Raw genomic sequence first — 25,316 nt, 5'->3', positions numbered from 1 at the left:
TTTTTAGAAGGCTTACTTTCTTCTTCTTCTTCTTTTTTTTTTGCAAAAAGTATCCTGTGAAGAATGGAAGTAGGACACAGATGAATGGAAGGCAGGAAAGCATGGATAATATAGGTCATACCTGTTTGCTAAACATCAGGAAGTCTGTGCGCTAATATTAGCTTAAGGTTGGTCAGGAGACGCTCTCTTCTGACTCATCATTCAGCAAGTGTTTGGACAGCTTTAATGAGCATAAATGTAGTTTTATTTGACAGTTTTTATTAATTGCAGGGTTGGAGGAGACTGGTTGAGAGTCGGGGTGGGGACAGACACAAACAGGACAAGTTCCTGTGCATTGCCAAAAATCCCTTTATGAAATATGGAAGTGAGTCAGGTTTGGTGTTAAATGTGAACGAACAAGAAAAATCCTCTTCAAGCGAAGACCTCTTGTAATGTACAACTTTATTTTTTTACCTGAAACTGAGACAGATCTTTCCAAACACAAGCATCTCTCCTCCCAGCATACTTCATAGGAATTAGGTCAAGGCCCACGGGTTGTTATCTTTTTCTGAGGTCTGGCCTTGATGCAATGGGGAAGAGGGATGGGGGGGGGAGGATGTAGAACGATGAGATAACAGGGATGGAATCAGTCCCGGTTTTCACAGATGAAATATTGACGCTTTGTAATATTATATACTTCTTCGGCACACATAAGCTGCGAGGCTAAAAACGCCTAATCATGCCTGGCGGATTTGTTGAGCCAGATATGGAAGGGTGAAAGGCAAATAAGAGTGACTCAGTCTTTCTCATGACACAAAATACAGGTTACAGGAGAGCACAATGACTACAAAAAAAGCTTCTGGCTCATGGAATTAACGCCGCCGACAAGAAAGCGGCTATTTTAAGCCTGGGTAAATAAAGTCACACCGTACAAAGTGTTTGACCTGTGTTCGACAAACAACCCGTGTAATTACATGGCTGCGTGGCTCTGCAGGTGGAATGTGCTCGCCACAGTGAAGCTCTCGCCGCCCGCAACGGCCGTGAGCTCACCATCGATGCGGCGAGAGGCGTGGCAGAGCCCCGGGCCTGCAGCCAACCTGCGGTTGTCGTGGCAACAGAGCATATACACACACACACACCCACTTTAGCCGCACGCCCTCATTAAGAGTGCCACCGCTGGGAAATTAAAGTGGCAGCTACAAAGCAACAGGGTCCTGTCGGCCAATCATAGCTGGAGCGTCGGTGACTTTACTCTGCGAGCTTGTTGTGCTCGGCGCAGGTCAGCGTGAAGGTGTGCGGCCTCCTGCGTCGTCTAATTCTGGTGACGCGCTGTCAGCCGGCGTTGCAGGACTATTCACCACTGTTGTCTGGCATTGGGTACCGAGCGCATGGAGGGCAATTACTGGCCCATCAAATAATTTTACAGCTCTGTTCTGTCCGTTCAAAGGTGTTGACAGTGTTTGTGTTTTCTCATTGCCACTTTGCTTTCAGAGCAGTCAGACCTTTTAAAGCGGTGTTGATCGATCTCTCACCCAGCTCTCTGAAGTCGTTTTGAACTTCTAACACTGGTAAGTAGGTAAGTATGTTGTATGGAGTGTGCAGGGGACAAGAGGAGGGCTGAAGGGGAGCTGTGCAGATTAATAAAACATTAGCAGGGGATAAACAGTGTATACAATGAATCACAGTCCTGATACAGGACCAGAGGAATGAATCATCAAGTTGTCAGCTAATACCTCTTTGGAGGTTGATTTGTCAAAATATTATTTTCTGCCTGTCGGAATTTGTCAACGTTATTCTTTTGTATATATTCATCAAAATAAATAGTTCTGTCCAAACTATTTGCACCCACATAGGGGATTCTCTGACAGAGTAACTCCATTTAACTTAAGCTAACTTTAGCCTGATCTCTTTAGATCACAACTAGCATCGTGTTTGAGAGCTGAACACTGGCAATTTTTAATAATCGCTCTCTTTCACTATATCATTTTATGAGAATGGAACATTTTAAAGTAATGTCGCCTGGGAAGTAAAACATATTCTGGTAAAAATGGTAAGATGCTGGATTGAAAATGAGTGCAAAAGTAGCCAAAATACAAACCCATATAGACAATCAGGAAGTATGAAGTATGCTTCCTGAAAGACTGGAAGAATCTGTGGCTGCCAAGTAGTTTTAAAGGGAAAAAAAAAGATCAATTTATGTGCTGTAATTCCTCTGGGATCAAATGAGAATTAGAATATTCTACGCCGAATTAAACACAATTAGCGTTGAAAGCAAAAGAAATGTGCAAGAGCAACGTGGAGGCAAAAAGTGAACCATTTTATTACAGTAAAATGTTTCATACAAACAATGCATACACACTAGGTTCATATTGCTTCAGACATAAGTTTCTTTTCCGTTTTATTTACAGTTAAACAATTCTGTAACAAAATGTAAGTACAACATTTATGAAAATATAAATCTCTAAACAGGTACATCAGTCCTGACAATAAAAAGAATACCATAGAAACATTCATTACCAGTATGTCAACTATAAGTTGCAAACATGTAAGTATTTAAAAGTCATTCAAGTTACATAACATAATACATAATAGTACCATTTACTGGCTTCCATGTGGACACATTCAAATATACTCTTAAACTGGCATTCCGATATATTTTTTTGTAGGAGGACTCTTTTAGACTTTTTAGCAAAGATAGCACATTTTCTCTTAACATAACCACAGTCGAACACTTCAACAGTTTGGTAACAATATAATTACAGTACAAGCCTTATAAAACAAGTGAGACAGTCATGAAATAAAAATAACCAATAAATAAAACTTTGGCAAGTACATAACTGAATCTCTTTCTGTTTTTATTTTTAACTCTTGAGTTAGCAGGAAATGTTAAAGCTCGGTGCTTCTACCCCGTTTGAAATTTTCCCAAGGGCCATTCAAAACTGGTAAACTTATATTAGGATGATATAGCCCTTACAAAGTGGTTGAAATTGTGTTGTTTCTTTTACATTTTAAATAAGGAATATTTGATTAATCAGAGATCAAAATAAAATTTCATTTAAGGATATGCGATCTCCTCAGAAATCCCCAAACGGTGTAGATTGTCTGCAGATTTTTATTTCAGCCTTTATCAGGTCTACTGACCGACCAGAACGTCCGAATGTATACACTACATGCTCCGTACATGTGCTATTGTTTGACATACCTTTGAGCATATAAACAGCAGCGTGTATAAGACACATTTTTTATTCATGTTTCTTTTCATAACAAAGCGTGCACTTTGTGTTTTACTGGCTCTTAAGTACGGTGCTGGACGCGGTTATAGTAGGCATGGGCCGGTGTGAGACTCTGATGGTACAATCAACCTGGGCAGAAATACTTAATCATGGGTTTAAAACTAATGTTTAAAAACAAACTCATAAAAATGTCTGATCAAATCTGACTTTTAATTTAAAAGCATACCTTCAGTATGAACATTTTATATTAATCTTTCAATATATCAAGTATTTTGATGGACACATACTCTAAAGAACAGTGTCTTTAGGGTAATTAGGTCATTAAAGGAATTTACAACCAATAGAAATATTCATTTTTTGTTCATATTTATATATTTCAGTTTTGAATACCGTTTTAAATTCAAATTCAGTCTCAAGTATTCAACTGACATTTATCTTTGTGTCGTGTTAAACATTGGGGAGCTAAGCCAGTTTTGAAGTACTTGTAGGAAAAATATAAAAGGTAAAGAAGCTAAAATTACACAAAATATCATTGTTGCAATTAATATGTTTTATCTTTGGCTTTTTGTAAAGTAATGTTGCCAGCTTCACAGTATGTGATTTATTTCACTGATGTACATGGTAATTCCTAATGTTTATTAGAGTGGTGGGCGCCACATTTTTAGCAAGAGTAGAAGTGTTAAGGTTTCCTTTTCTTAGTCACTAGGTGGTCAAACACAAGAGAAAACACTGCATGATAAAAATGTTCACTTCCCAAATCAAAGGTTTTCCAAAATCATAATGTATTCATTGGAAAATATATTTATGATATAAATATGATATCTTAATTGCTCATTTTTAACACTGAAAGCATGAAATAAAATTAAAATATGCTTTTCTTGAATGAAAATGGCACCTTATTAGCAACTCAGGTAAATAATGAAGGGGGTATAACTTCTGCTAAATAGATCATCCATGCAGCAAACATGAATGAGCTCCATAGAAGTCAGCTGGCTGAAAACAGGTTTTACCTTAAATGTGACACGATGAAAGTCTCAGATTCCTATATTTCAATTGTTTCATAACAACTGGGGAAAAAAAAACCCAACCTGAGGGAGGACAACACAACACAACACAGTTCATGCCACAGGTCAAGCAGACAGCTTAAACAGGGAGTAAACAGCCAGACTATTAAGCCGACCACAGATGTTTTTTGTGAATATAAAGTTTACCAAATAAGATACGGCTTTTTTTTTGTACATTTTTTATTTTTGGTACCCTGTATTAATGCATTTACATAACTGTAGTGTAGGTGAAACACTGAAGTAGACCTCCACTATTGCTGCATGACTTGCTAATTTACAGTAGACTACTCTGATCAAAGTTTTTGGGAAGAACATGTTGATGCATACCTGTGAACACCAGTACTTGTCTGAACCAGAATAGAAATTGCAACTGAATGGTGCAAAAAATAAATAATACAAATAAATAAATAAAGTAAGTGCTACAGCTTTTAAATAATCTCCAGAGGGCATCAGTTTATCAGGTGTTCAAGGTTCTGCTTGCAGGCAACATTTCTCCTGACTTTCTCTAACTCACTAGGGACATTTTCACATACATTTTCACCTTATGAACTTTGAAAAACAAGACTGGTGATGCTGTGCCCTTTGTGCCAGTTGTCTTGTATTGTTGCATGGTGCCAATTGTATTGATGTTTGAGTTTGGCATCGCTAAAGTTATTATTAGGTAACATTGTGTTGCATTCTTCTCTGTCTTGTGCTATTTTTTTTTTTACATTTTACACATTTCTCAATTTCAAATACAGAACTATAACTGTTGTGAGCTACGATATTGGACATAATTGAAAAGGAAAGGTTTTTAAAACAACGGTTTTTAAAATGAGAGACCGGCCCATGCCTAGACACAACATAAAAACTGGAATCTATTTCAGAACAAAATGACATATTCTGCTATTATGTTATATTTTAGATGTTTTATACAAGAACCATGAAGCCTGTGCCACTTTTTGTAAAGCTGTGAAGATTTTTTTTTTTGAACTAGGAATTATAAGTCTAGGTAATTCGTTAAAAATGTACTAATCTGTGCTCAGATGTTCACAAACACATTTTCTTTTTTTTGCTAGGACTAAAACTTCCCCCCCCCCACATTTTCAAAATTATATTACAACAGAGACTTAATCTTAAAAAGCTTGTTTTGATGTCTCCATCTTCCATTCTTTAGGTATTCTTCTGTAATACTGTAATCTATATACATCTGTAAACTGAGCCAATAATTGCTTTAAAAGAAAAATCTAAATAATTTTTTGTAATTCATATATTTCTGCTGAATAAATATAACTCTATCTCACAAACCACTCCTAAAGTGCATCCACCTATTGACTAAACCTCTAAATATGCTCACTTGGCCAAGTTTTTAATGTAAAACTCATTCTGTCCTTTTATAATGGACAAACAGACTCCACAGAACCTAAAGCAAGTACACAGGTTAAGGCGTTAATGTGCGTGGTGCTATGCTACACTGTATGCTCAATAGTGGTGTTCCCCATAAAGACGACCTGCACGCAAACTGATGGAACAGCAGGTAAACCTATATTAAAATCTATGTAAACAGTTCCAAAAACTATAAAGCAATCAATCCTCAGAGTTGCGTCGCTGTTCTCTCCTGATGTTGACTGGGTTTCAGTAGAATCGGCATCAGATGCAATTCATATACAACAGTGTGTGTACTATGTTTACAAAGTCCCTGCACTTTCGTTAATTTTGTGATCTGCACGTGATGAGCTATTTTTTTATTTTCAGGCACTCACTTTGATTGCATTAAGCACAACGTAACATTTTTAAGGAGTTGCACAAATTGCAGCAGCCAAAATGAGATATGTTCTGTACATTTGTTCATCCTTTTTGTACAGTACCACCTGATATTAATACAAACATGGATGTACTCTTTTAGGAACAACATCATGGCTTAATGTTTATGAAGAAAAGAAAATGACAAAGGCGGCTAACAAACTGTGGATACAAAAGATCACTGGGTTGGATTGGATAATGCTTAAACGAGACATTTTGATACGAATTTTGTTCTTCAAATGCAAAAGGACACATAATGGTAAACTAATACAGAATATATATATTTTTGTTTTGTAAAACAGAACATTTTTTCTAACAGTCTTCATGTTTAAAACTAACAGAAAGTGTATCATATGTTGGAAGTAAGTAATACATCATTTGAGTGCAGCGTTAAAATTGTCAACCCAATAACTACCCACAGGGCTGACATCTGCAGCTGAATCACGTGGCTGTAAACAAGAATCAACTGCAACCCCAGAGATTCCTACCTCTTTCCCCCTGTCTCCTGCCTCAACTCCCCCCAAACTCTCACTGCAGCAGTTCAGTCTTCTTTGTAGGTGTTGTCGACTCACCTTCTCCTGAGTCCGACACGTTAATGGGACTGTCCCTTGAGAAGACTTCCGTCGATTCCCTCCAGATGCAGTCGGCAACAGACTTGAACGAATGGTTGCCACATTTGGGGCGCACCTTCTGTGAAGCGTTGTTGACAATCTGTCGGCTGTTGGAGGTGGCTATCTTTATCTTAAGGGCAGCATCCACGCGGTCCACAACCGTGTATGTGCCAATGCTACCGTCCTCGAAGCCGATGATGATGTTTAGTGCACGTTGGGACAGGGACAGGAAGGTGGGAGTTTTGTAAAGTGAGCATGTGCCGATGCTCTTGCCGTCGGCAAGACGCATTACGATCAAATTGGACACCACACCGGCCTCGTCATCCTCATCACAGTTGCGGAAACAAACATACACAAGGTAGCGGCCGTCTCTTGATAATTTCTGACGCCAGATAATACCGGCTGCATGGACAAGCCGTAGCTTTCCGCTGTGAAGATCCAGGACGTTAATGTTCTCATCACCTTTGGAGACTATTCCTAACTTTCCATTGGGTGAGATTTGAAAATCTTCGAGATTTTTAAGGAAGTTGGCTGGCAACTGGACTCTCCTGCAGACTGACTCGTCTGCCACACTCCAGATGAAGACTGTTTCTGTGGACGTGATAAAGACCGCACAATCTGGACAGTCTGGAATGAGCTTGAAGTTGACAATGGTAATGCCATCATCGCAGACAAATTTCTTTGATACACTGCCTGACCACAGACTCACAGCAAGCAGTTTGTTCTTGGAAGTGCCCACCAGGAAAGTGTTTGCTGTAGTGATAAGCGCATTCTGGAGGCTGACCAAAATGTTGCAGACTTTGTGCCCAGTAGCCAGTCTCCAGACTCTTGAGGCATTCTGCTCACAGAGAGAAACCACGAACTGGTCATTGTGGGTGATCAGAAGCTGTGAGATTCTCTGTCCGTTTATGCGGAAGATGTTTTCTCCGGTGTTGGTTTGCCAGATATACTGACTGGACTTGTCGTCCGAAGTCACCATGAGATCCCCTGAGGAGGTGAGGACACAGTTCTCCACCATGCCCTCGTGTTTGAAGACCGTCTCAATAAACCCGGTGCTAAAGTTCCACTTGTGGACTGCCTCTGAGCCGTCCATGGTGAATACATAGTCCTCTCGCCCTGTCAGCTGTAACGTCTGGATCTTCTTGCCTGTTTTATCGATGTTAGACATGGCTGTGATTATATCAATGTCCCAGACAGACAAAACACCGCTGCTGGCTACAGAAAGAAGTAGGTTGTGGTGGGCTGATTTTATGAGTTTCACAATAGCTCCTGAGATCTCAATCAGGCTGGCCATGCACTGCCCACTGTCTCTCCTCCAGACAAAAATGGATGAAGTATTCTCCATTGAGGCAACAATGCTTTGCCCATTTTTGGAGAGAACAGCAGCAACAAATCGCTCACTACGTTTAGCTTTGAATTTCTCCAGCATTTTCCATACTTTTGTATCCAGAACCTCAATACTACTGGCCTTGCAAATGAGAATGGAACGCTGATCTTCAGATAATTCAATACCCACAACTTCGCTTTCATCCCCCCTGCAGTCGTAATCCTCCATTAGCTTCGGGTTGGTTATCTCTTTGGTGTTCCACACTGACAGACTTCCCTCATTGTCAATCATTACCATTTGGTTAAGAGTGTCCAGTACTAGGATAGACTTGACAAACCCCCCAGAGAACTCTGACGTCACAGTGGACAACTTTTCTCCATTTCCTAGATGAAAGACTGATGTTGTGTTCAGGTACTGGCCACAAAAGGCATACATGCCATCTGGCGAACATTGGACACAGGTTACTTCATACCAGCAATGGAACTGGTAGAGGGGCCAGCCGTAAACAAGGTCAATAACACTGACATCCTTACTAGCCTCAAGCCACGCAAGTGCATGGTGGGTAGAAAGGGTAAAACCGTTTATGAAAGCAACTCCTCCAGCAACACCACTGTGCTTTGACCCCTTAATTTCAACCTCTGATAAAAGGCAGGATTTGTGATTATCATAGATGAGCAGAGTATTTTTGGTTGTGGCAACCACCAGGTACTTCTCATCGGTGGTTAGCCTGATTCCCAGCACGACAGATCTGGCTGTGTCAATCTGCCGAAGGAGCTGCCTGCTTTCTACATCCCAGGTGCTGATAGATCCATCTTCCAGTGCTACAAGGACTATGTTTGGGGCAAGAGTGGGTAAAATCTCCACGATCTGTATGTAGCTGGAGCAAAGAGGAAGTCTCTCTGGACTGTAGGTTACGTCCATAGAGGAGTGGAGAGGCACAATAGAGCAGTACTTGGGACCATCTTTGTCACACTCCAGGAGAAGGTGTCTGAGCTTAGGCAGGGAGGTGACAACTGGCAGAAGCCTTTGCTGCAATTCTGCAGACAGTGATGCAGGGTTCTTTAGTACTTTCACCTTAATGCTACGGAGAGTGGTGGCCAGAAATTTTAGCTCCTTTTCTTGGCTGCAGGTGTAAGCAAGATCAATATCTGTTATAGCCTTATCAAACTGACCAATCTTGATCATTGTGTAAAGCCAGCTGAAGTTCATAATGACACCAAACATGAGATCGTCTGTCCGGCCACTCCTGGTCAGGTGGTACACCAGCTCTGTCATCTTTCTGTGATTGACGAAGAAGATGTCAGGCTCCAGCAGGTTGCACTGGAACACCCAAGGCTGTTCAGGAGTCTGTCTGTCGTATGAGTATTTATCAGAGGACGTTTTTTCATGTGACTGTTGATGATGAGGGTTCTTGTGGTGTGAAATATTCAGGGAAGTGAAATGGTTATTGTCATAGGTAAAGATCTTCTTCCTGCCTCCTGACCATGCTCCTAGGAAGTACTCAGCCAGGAGGCTGTGCATTTGATGTACATCCTCCTCATTGCTGAGGTAGAGCTTCTGGGCGATGAGATGTAGGTGCCTGTTGGCCCAGACCATCAGTGTGACATTTCGCACTTGCCGCTCAACCAGATAGCCTTCCAGCTCTTCTTTGAGTTTAGCAACTAGGTCGTAGGAAATCCTTAGTGGATTTTTAAGGTAACTTGGTACTATGACGTCTCCAAGAACAATGTTATCAAGAGATAGGATGTCTTCTAATTCAACCTCCGTTAGCCCTGCCTTTGCCATGGTGACATATCCTAATGCCCTGAAGACAAATCGTTGGCCCAGCTTGTTCTCTACAGAGTAGAAGAGCTGCTCAATGCTTTCGTGTACTGTTGAGCACAGAGACTTATCATCGACATCTTTGTGAGACCTCCAATGAACTACTTCTCTGTAGATGAGGTTGACAAACATGGGCAAAGTACACTTGGCAAGTGCCTCATTGACATAGATCTGTTGGCCTGACGTTACCTTCCTCTTCACCCCGAGCAGCTGCTGCTTTAACATTTGGCTGCAGACCTTCCGGTCTCGCTGGATTAACTCCACATAGTACCTCTCATCATGAATGAGATGACGCAGCTTCTGCAGGATACCATGTTTGTTGGGCAGTGTTGATACAACTATGCGGACGGTGCGCGGCAGGTGTACGGGAAGCCACCACAGCTTACGGGCCTCGTCAGCGTCAGAGAGTTGCTCCATGGCGTCCAGGACAATGACCAGGGGCCTGTGGAAGGATGACTCCCCAAGGAGGTTGATTAGAAGCTCCCTCATCTCCTGAATCTTGTTAGGCAAGAAGTGAATCAGGCAGCGGTAGTTTATTGCAATCTGCTCACAGATGCTCTGGAGAAGGGTTCGTAGGTCGGTGGAGAGCTGGCTGGAGCCAATAAATCGGACGATGACCACTGGATCTGTTTCTGGACCCATCTCTTTTTGAAGCCATGTGTAGGCCTGGGAAAATAAGGAATAGTGCAAACAGTCAAAATGGTTTCATAAAATAAATCTACATGCAAGGGTTAAAACCAAATTGGCTGAAAGCTGAACCTTTTCTGACATTTTAGAATTTCTGTTAATCAAAACTGAAACCAAAACTGAAAAATGAGTTTGATTAAATACTTTTCTAACAGAAGTTTTTACCACAGCAAAAAAAGGAGACATTCAATATTCTAATTCAGATAACTTTGTTTACCTTAACCTTATTATTTTCTTATATTCTGCACATTGTGGTATTATAATTTCTTTTTTATTGATGGGAGGTTTCTGTGGAGAAGGACTGCTCTAATATTGAGTCTACCAAAATTTCATAATTTCATTCATAAAATCATTAAATGGCCCAGTTGAGAGTTTCAGCAAGTATTTTAATGCTATCTGACATTTTTAGGGCAACCCAGATGACTCTGCTTTCCATTTTAAGCTTTGTGTTTGACGGAGGCAGAAAAAACCCCCAGGAATATATATTCTGTTTGGAGATAATTTACAGTTTAAATATGATGTAGAAGAGTTCCTACCCTTACAATAAAAATATTTTTTTTCCTCTGAAAAATAAAAATGCAGTTCCGTCCACATATATGGATTTCAAAAAATGTACTGTATTTTATTCTGCCTGAGTACAACAAAGGGTAGTGATGGTACTACTTGTGAGCTGTCAGTTAGCTGTGTATAAAGGCTGAACACTTTCCCTGGTGGAATAGAAAAATATGTTATCTGGTTAGAACATTTCCTGGTACTATAAAGCACCAGAGTACTTCGTGTCACTCTAGTAGTCTCAATAGTAGAGTGTTTTTAAGGCAACAATCTTTTTGAGACAGGAACAAGCCAAAAAATGTATCCTATCAATCTATAAATAAACAGGGTCACTATCGCAGGTTCATTTTCCCACTTTATTCACAAAAAGGAAAACGGAAGAGAAAAATGGATGTACTTTTGCTTTAATGATAAAGGTCCAGCAAATAACCAAATATTTGCCAGTAAAAATCCTATGATATTTTTACTGGCAAAAATATCATAGGATTTTTTCTACATTGGGAGAAAAAATTCTACATTGGGAAAATTAGTGATTTTCATGCAAATAGAAAATAGCTGGATGTTGTTCTAACAGCAGTTTAATGCACAGCTCAGATGACTTGGAAGAATTTAGCTGCCCTCTTATTTTACACCACACTGCAGGCTTAGATGAAGCAAATCAAGTGTAAATTACCTCCATTGGGATTATAGTGGAAGCTCAGTGACCTCAGAGCACTTTTCTCTCTTAAGTATGTTGTGCACAACATTCAAATATTACTCTGTCTACATATAGCTGGCATCAAAAATCAGGATAGAAAAAATTATTCCCATCCACTTACACTAAAGCAATAATGCTGATGTGAAGTGATATTTGTCTAACTTAATTAAATGTATCTGTTATCTGTATCCTAACAGATATTTTGAACATTTTGTTGCCTTGCAAACATAAATTTTATGCACTTTATTGGGATTTATGTGATAAACCAAAACAAAGTGGTGGATACTTATAAAATGGAAGAAAAGTGATACAAAGTTTTAACTTAAAACAAAATAAATAGAAATGTAACACACATTTGTTTTAGTTCCCAACCACTCAGATACCTCTAAATTAGCGGTTCTCAACGAGGGCGTTACCGCCCACCTGGGGGCGTTTAGAGGACGGCAGGGGGCGCTGCCGGACATTTTTACAAAAGGGGGGCGCTGGGATGCCTTTGGGGGGCGTTTGGTCGAAGGTAAACTTTACAYCTTAAATGCACAACAATACCAGTTTAGACTTTGAGCAACTTGGTAAAACTGTATTGTGTAACATTAAAACATGCTTGGCTGCATCTGCATTGATGGCAGCTCTCCTTCTATTCAGTGTTGGTTAGCTTCTGTTAGCTTCTTAGAGCAGCACGGTTCTCCTGCTACTGGTAGCTAAAATCACGATACCCTCACTGTGTATCCCTCTGAAAAATGAACCCATTTAAATAAAGAAATAAAGAAATCACGACCCTCCACGATAGAGAGCGTTCATTTTATAGTGTTAACACTGGTGCTGCAAGTGGTCCGGTATGAAACGGGGGCTATAGAACAACACAGCACTTTTAAATTTCAATAATCAGAATGCAGAAATTGTTTCCGTTGTTTTAAAAGGTTTATATCAGTCTGCCTTTTCCCCATTGATACGCTTCCCGGCTGCCCTGCACCTTAGGGGCTTAAAAAAAAGAAGACGCGCACATTGCGCAAAACTCTGAAACAGGAGAAGCGGGACATAAAACAGAGCGACGAACTAGATGTGAATTATGCCGTAAAAACAGAGAATCCAACGCTGAACAGTGAAAAATCAACACATGATGTGAAACACATGACGATTAGGAGGCGCAGCAGGTGATGAGTGAAAATTACTGAAGGTCAATAAACGATAAAATAAATGTAGCAACAGGAAAGAAACTAAAGTGGACATAGCAATAAACCAAGAGAAGATAATACTAACTAGAAAATTTCTGAAGGAATATAAACAGGGCCTGCCAAAGTGTGCCCATTGGTTGGAAACCCAGCATTCTGAAAGTAAGCTGCAATGTACTCAAATAGCATGTGGAGAATCACAAGCAAGTTGAGTAACATGGACTTATACCATTCTGCATGTTAAAATGAGTGTACAATTTAAAATGAGCCAAATTGCTAACATTAGCCTAAATGCTGTCAATAGTATGTGGGGCATCACTAGCATATTGTCTTACATTTACTTCCACCATTCAGTATACTAAGCGTGACTAATAAATAAGAAAAATATTCAAAAGCTATTTTTAGGGAAAAGGCTAATGTTAAGAGGGAAGCAGTGAAATGCTAATGTTTGTACTAATGTTAATGCATTATACAATATTAACCAAAAAGAGAGATGTAACTTCTATCATGAATATTGACTGGCCAAAAACCCTATAAAGTCCTTCCATCGACTTGGAGAATCCAAGATCATTGGAAGTCAAGCAGGAAACAACTCCATCTGCTGACTTCAAGATCACCCCCTTAGTGGAAGAGACAAACCAACATGTCAGTTGGTTTGCTCAGGGTGACTGTAGTTGTCTGTTGCAGCATTTTGCATGTAGGACATAAAGCTCAACTTTACTCTAATCTAACCTGGTTCTTCCACATTTGCAGATATTTTTGCAAGCTGTAAACAAGACTTCTTACGGCTTTTGTCCTAAAAAAAGAAAGGCTTTCTTTTTTTTCTTTCTTTCAAAGAAGTCAGATTTGTGAAGTTATGGGATTATTTCAGATTCTCTCACCTCAGCTATGGATTTTGTTCACTAATGTTATCTAATAAACATCTCTGAGACCTTCACAGAACTGCTGATTTAAACTAAGATTAAGTTACTGGAAAGTTGATTAGAAAAAGGAAGTAGTCAAGTATTACTTAAAGGTCCTAGAGGGCAATCGACAAAACCATACAACTATCACCACTTCTGATACTGGTTTTACAAATAAAAACTATCATTACATTATTGTAATTCCAAAGAATGAACCCAATAACTCAAGATTTTTCCCCCCATCAAGTCTTGCCATGCCAGTTGAGCTGGGTTTTATTTAGTGGCATGAGAACAAAGAGGGCTAAATACTGACAGAGCAACATTTCGGATACTTATTTATAATAAGAATAGAGAACTTTGTATTCATTTTCCTCCACATCACCGTAATGGGTAACTTTCTGTCCCACTGAAATGCGCCAAGATACTTTTACATGCACGTGTCTTTATTTTATTTTACTCTAAAGTTTAAAACTGTATATTTAATCCCTTTCTTTAGTTAACGCTCAGAGAATGCGGTTGCCAAATGTTGACCTTAACCATGTTATTTGTCTCTTTAACCTGAAAAGGTGCATAAAGCTAATGTGTGACCCTGGAGGAATAGACTGAGGACATCTGTAGGGTGATAGTTATGTGGCTGGACAGGCAGATGGCAGCCACGCAAGCAAAGGGTGAAAGATGAGAATGAAAATAAAAATATCAGTAATAATACAAAATACGACGCTGCCAACGCTGGCACATGGACAAAAAGTAAAAGCGGGGTTGGAAAAAGAAAAAAAAGCGTATCGACTTGTGCACACTTGCTTTGGCTTCACGGGAAACGAACGACACACGCATGCACAGCGATGGAGTGCCTCTTGGCAGATGCACAGATGGTCAAGCGAGCAAGCGCTTGCGAGAAGATGAACAGTTGCACGCCCCCTCATGCTCTGTTGTACAAAGATGGACACATGCTGAGATCAGACAGACAGACGGAAGCGAGCGTGAACAAACTGAGATAACCGAGGAGTAAAAAGTGACAGGGAGGAGGACATCCTTTTGTTCACGCCTCACCTGCTTGGCCACTTCGGAGAGCAGCAGCGTCTTCCCGGTGCAGGGCCCTCCGTACACCACCAGGGGGCTCGTCCTGCTCCCTTTGGACGGCATGAGGTACTCCTGCACGTAATCCAGAGTCTCCGACTTGTACTTATAGAGGGTCGCGTAGGTCTTACACAGGGACAGGTGTTGCAAAATCTCATCGTACAGCGGGTCGGTCTCTGTGTCAAAGTTCTGCTGCACGGTGGCCTGGATGATGTCCACCATGTCCTCGTAGAACTGCTTGCAGAGACCTTCCACGTAGTGGCTCTCCACCTCCTGGGAGTAGCCCAGCTTCATGTCGCAGTGAGTGACCGAAGAGTAGACGCGGAGGTTGGAGGCGGCCACGATGGTAGGGATGAACTCGTCGCGCACCTTCAGGAGGCGCTCGTAGGCCTCCTGGTTGCGCATGACTCGGTCGGCGCTCACCACGATGTCCATGTAGCGGGCCATGTCAGGGAGCTTGGCGAAGCGGTCAAAGTTGGAGATCTTGCGTATGTAGCAGACGCATTTCCTGAGAAAGGCGGGCGTTTGTTTCCCGAGGGCAAAGTCCAATTCATCCTCCAAAGCTGCATTGACAAAAATGAGAGTTTAAGGTTTTTTTTTCTTTAGATGTGAAAAACACTTTGGTATAAGAACCATGACAAGAGACGAAACAATCAGTCAATAAGGGATTAGGATAGGACATTTTTCTCCTTATCTTCTTTTTTTTATTCACTGAAGCTCTTCTTTGAGTTCATTAAGGATAAAATAAAGGTTCAGAATATGTCCTGTAATTAATAGGGATTAGAACTGGTAGCACAATCTCTTCCTGTTTATGTGGTATAGTCCAAATGAAATAGGAATGAAAGAAAATTTAAAATGTGTATCTGGTGGAAAAAGCCTGCTTCTTCTCTAGCTATTACACTTAATACCGATCAGGATAAAAGTCTGACTGCCGCTTAAATTAGCTTTCCAGTCCGAGAACAACTGGACATATTTTCAACATATTTTACTTCAGACTCGGGTAAAATGTTGTAAGACAGGAAGCGGTGAGAAATCGACAAGCAAGTGACTATTTTTGCTGCTGCTTCAACTTGCAGAGACCAGTATATAACACAACTCATTTATGTATCAATCTTTCTGATGTTTCTATAGCGACTAATTTATTGTTATTGTGCATAAAGTCACTGCTTCCCTGTCAGCAGAAATAGGCTGATGTTTACCAATTCTCTCCAAAAAAAAAAATCTTTACAAAAAATTTTTATTTGGAGTAGAAAGATGTTCAGGAAGCGAGTGGTTTGTCTTTAGGTAAACATTCCATCTGACCAGCCTGACTCTTTAATCTTTTATCTGTTGCTCAGACTTAGAAATATTACTAACAAACATGTAAGACTCAGTTTGTGGCGCTTAAAAAGCAGATTAATGTGTTGTTGTTCTGGGTTTTATTAACGTTCCACTTTTATTGAAGTGCTTTCTAGGGGATGCAATGCATAATATTAGGTTGATTTTACACTAAAAATCAGCAGGTCTCTTAAGGTGGATCGACATTTTAACTGCATATTTGTGCTCAGTTGTCTACTTCAGTCAAGATTATTCATGTAAAGAAGATTTAAAAATATAAGTAACAGCAATCCTTTCTAAACAAACATTTTTTTTACCGTCTAGTAGCTATATTTAACTGAAATAAAATCCAGTTCCAAAGTTAAAATTATTCATGTGCTGCATAATAACAACACTGCTCTGATATAAAGCTTCTGACAGATTTAGGTCTTCTGCTCTTAATGAACAGAAGCTACAGGATAAAAAACAAGAACCTGGATAAAATGAAACACATCCGAGAGAGGAGACGCAGCATGAATAACAGTGTCTAGACGATAGCGAACAAGAAAATATGTTAAAGTTGCTTTAAAACATCTACCATTTGTTTCGATAACAAAAAAACTGTCTTTTAAAAGATTGTGACGAGATAAACAGAAGACAAAATTCATCCCATCGCTCTCGTCTTCAGAGCTGATAAATCCTGACAGTGCTTCGTCAAACAGGATGATCCCAAACACACAACAAAACGGCTTTTAAATGGATAAAACAGGATAACATTCAACTTCTAAAGCAACCCCAACTTTAATATAATTGACAATCTGTGCACTATGCTAGGAAGCTAAGTTAGTTTACCATTATAATTTTCAGCCAGAATTGCATTTGGATCTCGTTGAAGACCACAAAACGATGTGGCTGCAGTGCAACATTTTAATGGACAGATAAATAAATATGAGTGTGTGTGTATTTAAGCCTGTACTTTGTGGTGGATGGAAAAGAAAGGAATCTGTTGCCTCTTTTTGTCTCCACCTGATGTGTTTCAATTATTTTGCAGGACCAAAAAACAATTACAACCATTTTTTTTAGACATTAACCTAAAAAAACAGGGGAAATCAGAATCTCTTAAAGAGACAGTACACTTTAACTGAGAAGAAACCAAGGCAGGGGAACACATTGTGCAAATAACATCCCAAAGTGTGAATTATGCTGTCACTGCATTAAGAGTCCCCTACAATGTAATACAAAGTTAAACTTGCTTTAAAGATGACAAAGATTTTTGCAATAATAGGAACCTGGAAAAAAAAAGAATTAAAAACATATTTTATCACAGATTATTTGTTTTAGTACTTATTAAGTAAGGAAAACAGTGGGGAAAAAAATCAAATAAAAAAAAGATTTAGTATTCATAGTTTTTTTTTTTTTTTTAGAAAATAAAAACAGTAAAAGTCTCACCTCTGACTTTTATAAGGTCAGAGGTGAGGGTTGTTTAGTCCATGGCTTAACAAGAACAATTCAAAAACATTTGTCTTGAAATCTCATTAAAAAAAAAGAAAAAAAAAAAAAGAAAAGAAAGAAGGCCCGAATCTCACCAGAGCAAAGGAATTTGTTGGCGTCTGCGCTCTTCATGGTTCCTTTCTCTTGCAGCTGCAGCACCGCCGTCCGGAAGATCCTCTTGATCTCCTCTGACACATTCCTCCAGGCCTTGTCATTCTTGGTCTTTGCTGCGCTGCTCGACTCCATCTAAAAGGGGATGAGGGCCAGAGAGAGGAAAGGCTGACTGTAAAGCTCATCATGTACTGAAGGAAAGCTGCCATTCTCGTCTGAGTGACTACTGAGCAGAACTGAACAACAAGAAAGGGGGTGGGGGGGTAAATCTATACGTTATTGAAATTTGTATCAGTCTGAGAGTTTTTCTGGTCTGCTTTCAGAGCGTTCTCCAAATTTGAGTCATGACCATTAGCATAAGTGCAAAATATTCTCGTAAAACGTTAAGGAAGGTTTTTCAAAATAAACCTCGCTGACAAAACAAAACAAAAAAAAAAACTGCTTTTAAAGGATTTCATGGGGCCAGCAGTCGGCTGGGAAAACATTAAAGCAGAAAACATAAAAAGGGTTTAAGAGCTGCCTGAACAAAAACAACTGCACTCGCAAACTTGATGCAAAGCCTCCCTTCTGCAGAAGCAGATAAAATACATTTATCAGGCAGAGCTGGGGTGTTTCGTAACATGGATATAAGAACACAAATCTACAATGATGACATGCCCATAAAAATTTCATTCGCGGGTTACAAATTCTGTTTGTGGATCTACAAGATAACAGCGGAAAACTAAAGCTTCAATTTCCCCTCCAAAGTTCAGTCAAACTGAACCGTTCATTCCCCTTCAACTTTTTTGTATGTTTTCGCATCACAACCATAAACTTCACTGCTCTTCAGAGCAGTGGTAAATGGTGAAGTAGAGGGAAAATCAAATAATATGAAATGATGAAACGTAGAGCGGCCCTAATTTAGATTGGTGCGCATTCAAGTGTTGACACACGTACAAAGTATTGAACCACAGGTAATTGAATGCATACGTAAGCCACACTTTAAGACTTATTATTGAGGAAAAAAAGTAAAAAACACAAAGTATCAGTTCCAATGCCCATTAAAAAAAGGTGCAAAATTCTGTTATAACACCTTGAAGTTTGTGGTTTCAACGTGGTGAAATGTGACCGATAGGTTTGTGTACGTTTGCATACAGACAGAAAGGCATCGTAATCGGACCGCGGTCAGCGGATAGGACTCACAGAGTTCTGGTAGTTCTTGAGCATTTGGGCTTTGGGTTTGAGGTAGTATGCGGGTGGCACAGAGTTTTCATCCCTGCAGTACCACTCCTCCAAAATGTGGGTATCCAGCCCCGCCTCCACAGCCGCGTCCAGGATCATCTCAAACTCCGCCGACTCCACCTCGCCCGGCACCCGGATGCTGCCGTACTTTTCACCCACCAGGCCCTGAGGACGGGAGGACGGAGACAACAGAAGGTGAGGAACGCGAGCCAACGTGGCTCTGTCACTGTGGTGCAGGTGGATTGTTAGAAACCCCCACTCTGTGCGGACACGGTTTAATCCCTGAGGCAGTTTATTTATACCACAGTTTTGATTAGTAGGAATATAAACTTAATTCCAAATCACTGATACCGACAGTTAAGCTCCAGATGAGTTTTCTTCTCAGTATTTTTCTGGCCTTTGTTCTCTTAAACCCAAGTTTTTTTTATTACATCAACAAGTCATATTTTTCCGGATTTCAGCTAATTGTTGATATCTACCACGGAGCACCAATTTATTCATGTCCCCGGCATTGAATTGATCCTTTAATTTCACCAACAAGTTTCCTCTGATTGGCAGTAATTTTAGTCAGAGTCCTGACTTGAATCTAAGGAAAAATGAGGGTGATGGCAGAGAGGCCTTCTGAAATACCTGGAGTTCATAACCATACTGAAAGTGCTCCAATTGAATTTGTTAAGATTCTCCGTTGAATAACACACAAAATATTATCTGATGAAGTAAATCCAAGAGCTTGAGAGGATAAGGAGGGAAATCTAGAAAACTTGAGTGAAATAATCCAGATAGCATGCAAAGAACTACCAAAGATGATCTTAAAACAAATGCAGATAAGAGCTAACTGAGAAGATCTGTTGACTGCTTTATGTTTAACTGATACACAGTTTCTAGGGGGGATTTTCTTAATACTTCTCACTCATCTATTGAGAAGGAGAAAAGTTTGCAGCCTGATGAAGAGAAAAGTGAAGCCTCGTGAGCTAAACCTCGGAAGGAAATGTAGATCTGTTTTGATAACAGCGAAGTTGGACGGCGACGAGTAACAATGAAACAAACAGCAAGTCGACTGGATAATATGGAGATTCTGAACGCAGCAACGTGGAAAAAAAAAAAATCACTTGACGTATTATGCACAGTTATTACACATCCTAAATCTATCTAGGGAGGCACTAACACCAGACCTGACCGGATCAAAAGACGATGAAGATTTGTCTTGTCTTGAGCACAGCTGATGAAAACCGATGAAGTCTTTGATTGGCTGGATGAGGCGTTGAAGAGACACCAGAGTGACCTTTTTAAATCGGTTCTATTCAGAAAGGCGAATTATTAAAATCAAGATTTGGTGCTGAATTTGAATAAGAATGATTTTAATATTACTATTATATAACAAATTAAGTCGTTTTGAGTTTTCTTCCTACATCTGTTTTACTGGACTAAATATGCAATGAAACACACAATAAACTCCCCTGTAGCTCTGAAAGAAAGCAAAATAATTTTTTTTCTGAATTTTCTGCCACCTTCACTCCGACCATAAACGTATTTAATTTAAATAAATTCGTCCTAAAGCAGAAGTACAAACAGGGCGTTCGTTCCCTGCTATCCCTGCCTGGTAAATAACCCGTATTTTGGTGAATGCAGCAGATTTGTTCTGCTGCTACATGGCAAATGTTTCTGAATGACACACTGTTGCGTAAAAAGACGCAGACTCAGCCAAAATGTTTTATAATTCCCAGTAATCAGCGGCATTAAGAAAATGAGTAGATTTTCTTTTTATATCCAACAGATGGGGCTGTTTGTGGGAGAGAAAAGAAAATAAGATTTTAGAGGGAGGTACGTGGATTTGTACGTTAACTGTGAAATCTGATTTTTATGGGGTTTTCTGAGCTACAAGTTTGGGTTATTGAAACGACTTTAGTAGCCTGAATGTGGGAAAAAAAGAGCACATTGAGACACCATAAAATCAAGCTGCAGCCTTTCCAACCGGTTGCTCATCCATGGATATGAGTGGCAGTAGATCCAGCAAATAACCAGGGCAGTTTGTTTCCCCATGTTGTTTAACATTGTCTGCCACTCATTTGTGAGCAGAGGAAAAGCAAATAAAAAACAAAGCTGCAGTGGCATGACCGGATGATTTCCTTTTTCTACTCCATGTGCCATAACTCTCATGCACCTTAAGCCACTCCTCTGGGAGGAGGCAAAGCCCGTGCGGGAGACGAGCCAAATGACTGTGAGGTCCAATGAGCAGGAAAACGACGGCTTGCCCCCCCGGCAATGACGCTTCAAAGCCACTCCACGCCGGAGTCCTCATTCCCTTGGCATTCTCAGTGGGAACAGATGCAGAGAAGAAGCAGAAATCTAATGATGGCGTGCCGCGTCGTCTGTTTGGACGGCCTACTCTTATAGCCCACAAATGTCCGCTGGAGATTCATTAGCATTTGGGCAAATGTTTTTCTGTTCAACAAGCACAAAGTGGCAAAGGTTGATCTGGGCGGCAAAGACAGTTTTCCATTAAGGGAATCAGTGACGCCCCCTTTTATGAAGGGGCACATCCGTGTACTAACAGTGTACTTTTGATACAATAAACATTTTTGTATTAGATAACATTAGTACCACCTTGAAGGAAATGAAAGACCAAATAAACTATAAATATGGGAGATGATTAGTGAAGCCAGATGTAAACGTTTCTTTATGCCCAGACTCAGATGGGATGTCACCAGATGTGAGTCAGAGGCAAAAACAAACGTCTTTCAGCTACCTGGCGATAAACTTGTGCTTACTCCTGATACGTGAAAAAAGCTAGTTAGCTTGCTAACATACCTTAGCAGCTAGTTAGCAGTAGCCTCAACTGCCTCAAATCACAAAAGATGTTTGCGTGAGATTCAAACTTTTACCTGTACAGAAAAGTTCAGTGAGGGAAAAAAACAAACCCCTGCATAGATGAGAATGTGAAAGATGAAGTTGTCCTTTAATGACAATTAATGCCTTTAATTAACATATGTATAGCTTACATTTTTAAAGATGAATTTAAGACTTGCTATGGATACTTGGACAGAGGACTAAAACCTTTTCACAGCACTGTACCGCATCAGCGGTTCTTTAAAACCTTCTGTAGCACTGAGCTGCCCTGCAGGTCACCTCGTGCTTCTGACTCACGGCTCTGCAGCGATGTGTCAGTAAATGATGGAGGCACTGGGCTAAACGACTGCAATACTGGGACAGAAATGTAGCGCGGAGAGAACAGAGGGAACAGTCACTCTCCACGCTGCTGACAAGGTTTCTGTCAGTTCGTCTGCAGCAGGATGAATGGAGTGGGTGATGGCTGTGTAAGATGGGGGTGGGGGGAGAGTCGAAGCTAAAGTTTTCTTTTCAAATCTCGACACAGGTTTAAAAATGCTAACGTAAGTGTGTTCACACCTGTCAGCCCCAGCTCTCCAGCATAAAGGTTTGCCAATCATCCTGTTGACTTTCAAAAAGGGTAGAGATGTTAAGAGAAAATTCCTCCAACGTCCTGACTTTTAGGAGCTTTAACACATCTGTCTTAGCTGGAGAGCTAAAACCATCTTAAATGGATTACCTCATGCTGCAGCTTCACTCTTTTATGTTTCAGTCCATGTTCAGTACGTGCGTGCCTGACGTTTAGGAGGGATTTGTGGAGCTCTTATTCCTCCTCGCAGGAGAGGAAGGTGTGAGAAACACAGGAGGGTAAAGGGAAGATAACAGAGGGGACGAATGCAATTTTAGCGTTCATTGCACTCCTCGTCCTCCCTTCTTCTTTCCTCAGTTTTTTTTTTCCCCCCATCCTTGGACCGGGGTTTTATACTCCGGCTAAGTGCACTTTATCTGATGAACCAGCTTGGAGAGGCAGCTAAGATTGCGCACAGCCACAGTATGAATTAACAAATCAATCAGTCATGCAGTCAATTAATCCACAATGCCCACAGTCAGCTGGGTAGATGTCTGCAGCAGAGGAGAGGCAAACACAATGTTTCCAAACAGAACAGGAGGATCAGATTTTATTTTACTTTTTTAAAAGTACTGCATTTAATTAATGAAACGTCTACATTTTTTGAACTGTAAAACCGATTTGCTTCTTACGGTTGATTGTTTCTTTCCTGCAGGCTAATGTTTAGATAGCATAACTGCTTCGAAAAACAGGACATATGATCACAAAGCATGGTGCTACAGCAGCAACATGCTTGGGCTCTTAAAAACATTTTCAAAACTGACCCATTTTAGGAGAAACATTCCCGAGTGGACGAGGAATTAGTTTTGTTCATTCTTTTCTATTAGCAAGAGAAACGTTACACAAAATTACGCTTGACCGAAACAGTGTCTTACAATATTCGACGTGAGAAGTACAATTTTTTATTTCCACATCTGTGTGGAAAGCACAAATCATTTACAGCTTGGTTATATTTGTCACTATAGTCCCTATATGATGCTCAGACGAAGACATCAGCAACATGCAAACAAATCTATGAGTAGTTTTTATATTTTTATATATATATATATATAGCCTAATGAGGTGCATTAATGTGACTGGAAATAAAAAGGAGGTAAAAGATGGGCAGCAGGATCTTTTACTATCCCCTTTAACGCAGCAGACATCTGGAAGCTTGAAATGTTCTGCTGAAATGAATCCTTCAGGCATTTATCGGATTTTTTGGGTTCTTTTTTTTTTTTTTCCCATGAGGGAATTTGAAACTGTTGGAGAAAGAAAAAGAGAAAAGAAGTCATGGCTCATTGTCATGCTTAATCTTCGGGTCAATGACACTATCACCATGCCAACCCTTGCCATCGCCATGGAAACCAGCTTTTCCCGAATCAACGGTACGGAGAAAAGCCGCTCTAGCAAAGGTGTGGCTTGGTATGTATGTGAACGACACCCACTGCAACCAATTTAGTCCTCAGGCGTACGCAAAGAGGAGATTGTTATGTCAGGGTGTAAAGAAAAACCTCACAAAAACCCACCAACTAGATTTTCTGAGGCGGTGATTATGAGGAGTAAAATGATATTCTCGAGCTCTGAGACAGAGACGTCCTGACAAAAGAGGTGTGAAAACAGAAATAAAACTGCATCCGCGGCTTCACCGAGAAACTCTCGGTCTGGCCCTGCAGGACGGCTCTGCAAAGTCGAGAATGAGGGGCAGTTTACGTGTGGCACGGAGATTAGAGACGTTTCCAGTTGTTGCACACATCTTCTGTGGCAGCAACAAAACAGCCCTGCAGCACACATGTCAGTCACCGTTCCCCGTGTTCTCTCTCACTCTCTCCTGAGATGGAGAGAGAGAACATAACCTTCGCGGGGGGTAGGGGGGGGAATCGATAGTAATTGGGCTTTCCAAAGTGTGTCCTCACTTTATCTTCTGTTCTTTTCATCTGCTCATTCCTATTCCGTTGTCTGTGTGGAAGTTGTCTGGGTCTCGCGTGTGCGGGGGGTGACACCTGAGTGGGTGAAGCGGACGGTAATGAGAGGCTGCGAGTGTGTTTTCATCAGAGGAGTTAGGAGAATGCACACAAACGCGAGGATTCCCTGAACTGTAGGCGACAGCCCAACGCACAACCGCTTACCCAGAAAAAAAAAAAAGAATTATTCTGACAATTTCTCTTGTACTTACATGCAAATCTAGATCTAGAACTACCACCCAGTAAAAAAAAAAAACATAAAAAAATAAAAAATAAACATCCACTCTCCAGAGATGCCTTAGACAACCTAGAACTGTCAGAATCAGATCAGAGAAACCACTACTGCCATCGCTGCTGCCGGCTTTGAGCTTCCTGGTTCTGAAAACGGGGCCGGCTGGCTGACGGGAAGCCGCGCCAAGGGGCTCCGAGGACAGCAGCAGCTGGCTTTGACATGTCTGAATGAGACTGAGCAGCTATCATGAGACCCTCAGCATAAAGTCCCCCCCAACCCCCCACTAGAATATGCCATTAAACATTAAACCGGCCAGATGGGGAAGACATGCACCAAGGATCTGTGTGTGTATCTCCTAACAGACTCTGAATATCACAACTCAGAGGTTGTGTTTGAAGGCACGAGAAGGAAAAAATGAACTGAACAGAAAACCTGAGATAATGTGTGTTTGACCCATCAGTGTGCTGCAGCTGGGGGTCGGTAGAGGTCGGGATGGTGAAACCGCAGCAACACCAGAGCAAAGAGAGACTGTGGGGAAAGTATGAAAACACTCTGGATTTAAAAGAGGCCAGCAAAAGAAAAGGAGCAGGTGTATTTAATTTATTTCACATTCAATCGTTTCACTTCACAAACATAATTATCTCTGCACATTTGTGCATATATATAT

The 25,316-nt window shown here is 40.6% G+C and overlaps 1 protein-coding gene across 5 annotated transcripts in view; it reads right to left on the bottom strand.

Moving 5' to 3' along the window:
• Window positions 1–2,275: 2,275 nt before the first annotated feature.
• The window catches only part of nwd2 (NACHT and WD repeat domain containing 2), a 52,487-nt gene continuing 29,446 nt past the window's right edge, over window positions 2,276–25,316 (bottom strand). For all 5 annotated transcript variants that reach the window (XM_008435465.2, XM_017310539.1, XM_008435463.2 and 2 more), the window contains 4 exons: window positions 18,982–19,185; window positions 17,784–17,934; window positions 14,875–15,464; window positions 2,276–10,483 (listed from right to left, as the gene is read on the bottom strand). In XM_008435465.2, the coding sequence (XP_008433687.1) occupies window positions 6,587–10,483; window positions 14,875–15,464; window positions 17,784–17,934; window positions 18,982–19,185 (4,842 nt within the window). In that variant the 3' untranslated portion in view covers window positions 2,276–6,586. The remainder of the gene's footprint in view (window positions 10,484–14,874; window positions 15,465–17,783; window positions 17,935–18,981; window positions 19,186–25,316) is intronic.

Source organism: Poecilia reticulata, linkage group LG18 (assembly GCF_000633615.1).
Source record: "Poecilia reticulata strain Guanapo linkage group LG18, Guppy_female_1.0+MT, whole genome shotgun sequence".
Taxonomy (NCBI): domain Eukaryota; kingdom Metazoa; phylum Chordata; class Actinopteri; order Cyprinodontiformes; family Poeciliidae; genus Poecilia; species Poecilia reticulata.
The sequence above is the reverse complement of the archived record's forward strand: the minus strand, read 5'-3'. Positions and strand labels throughout refer to the sequence as shown.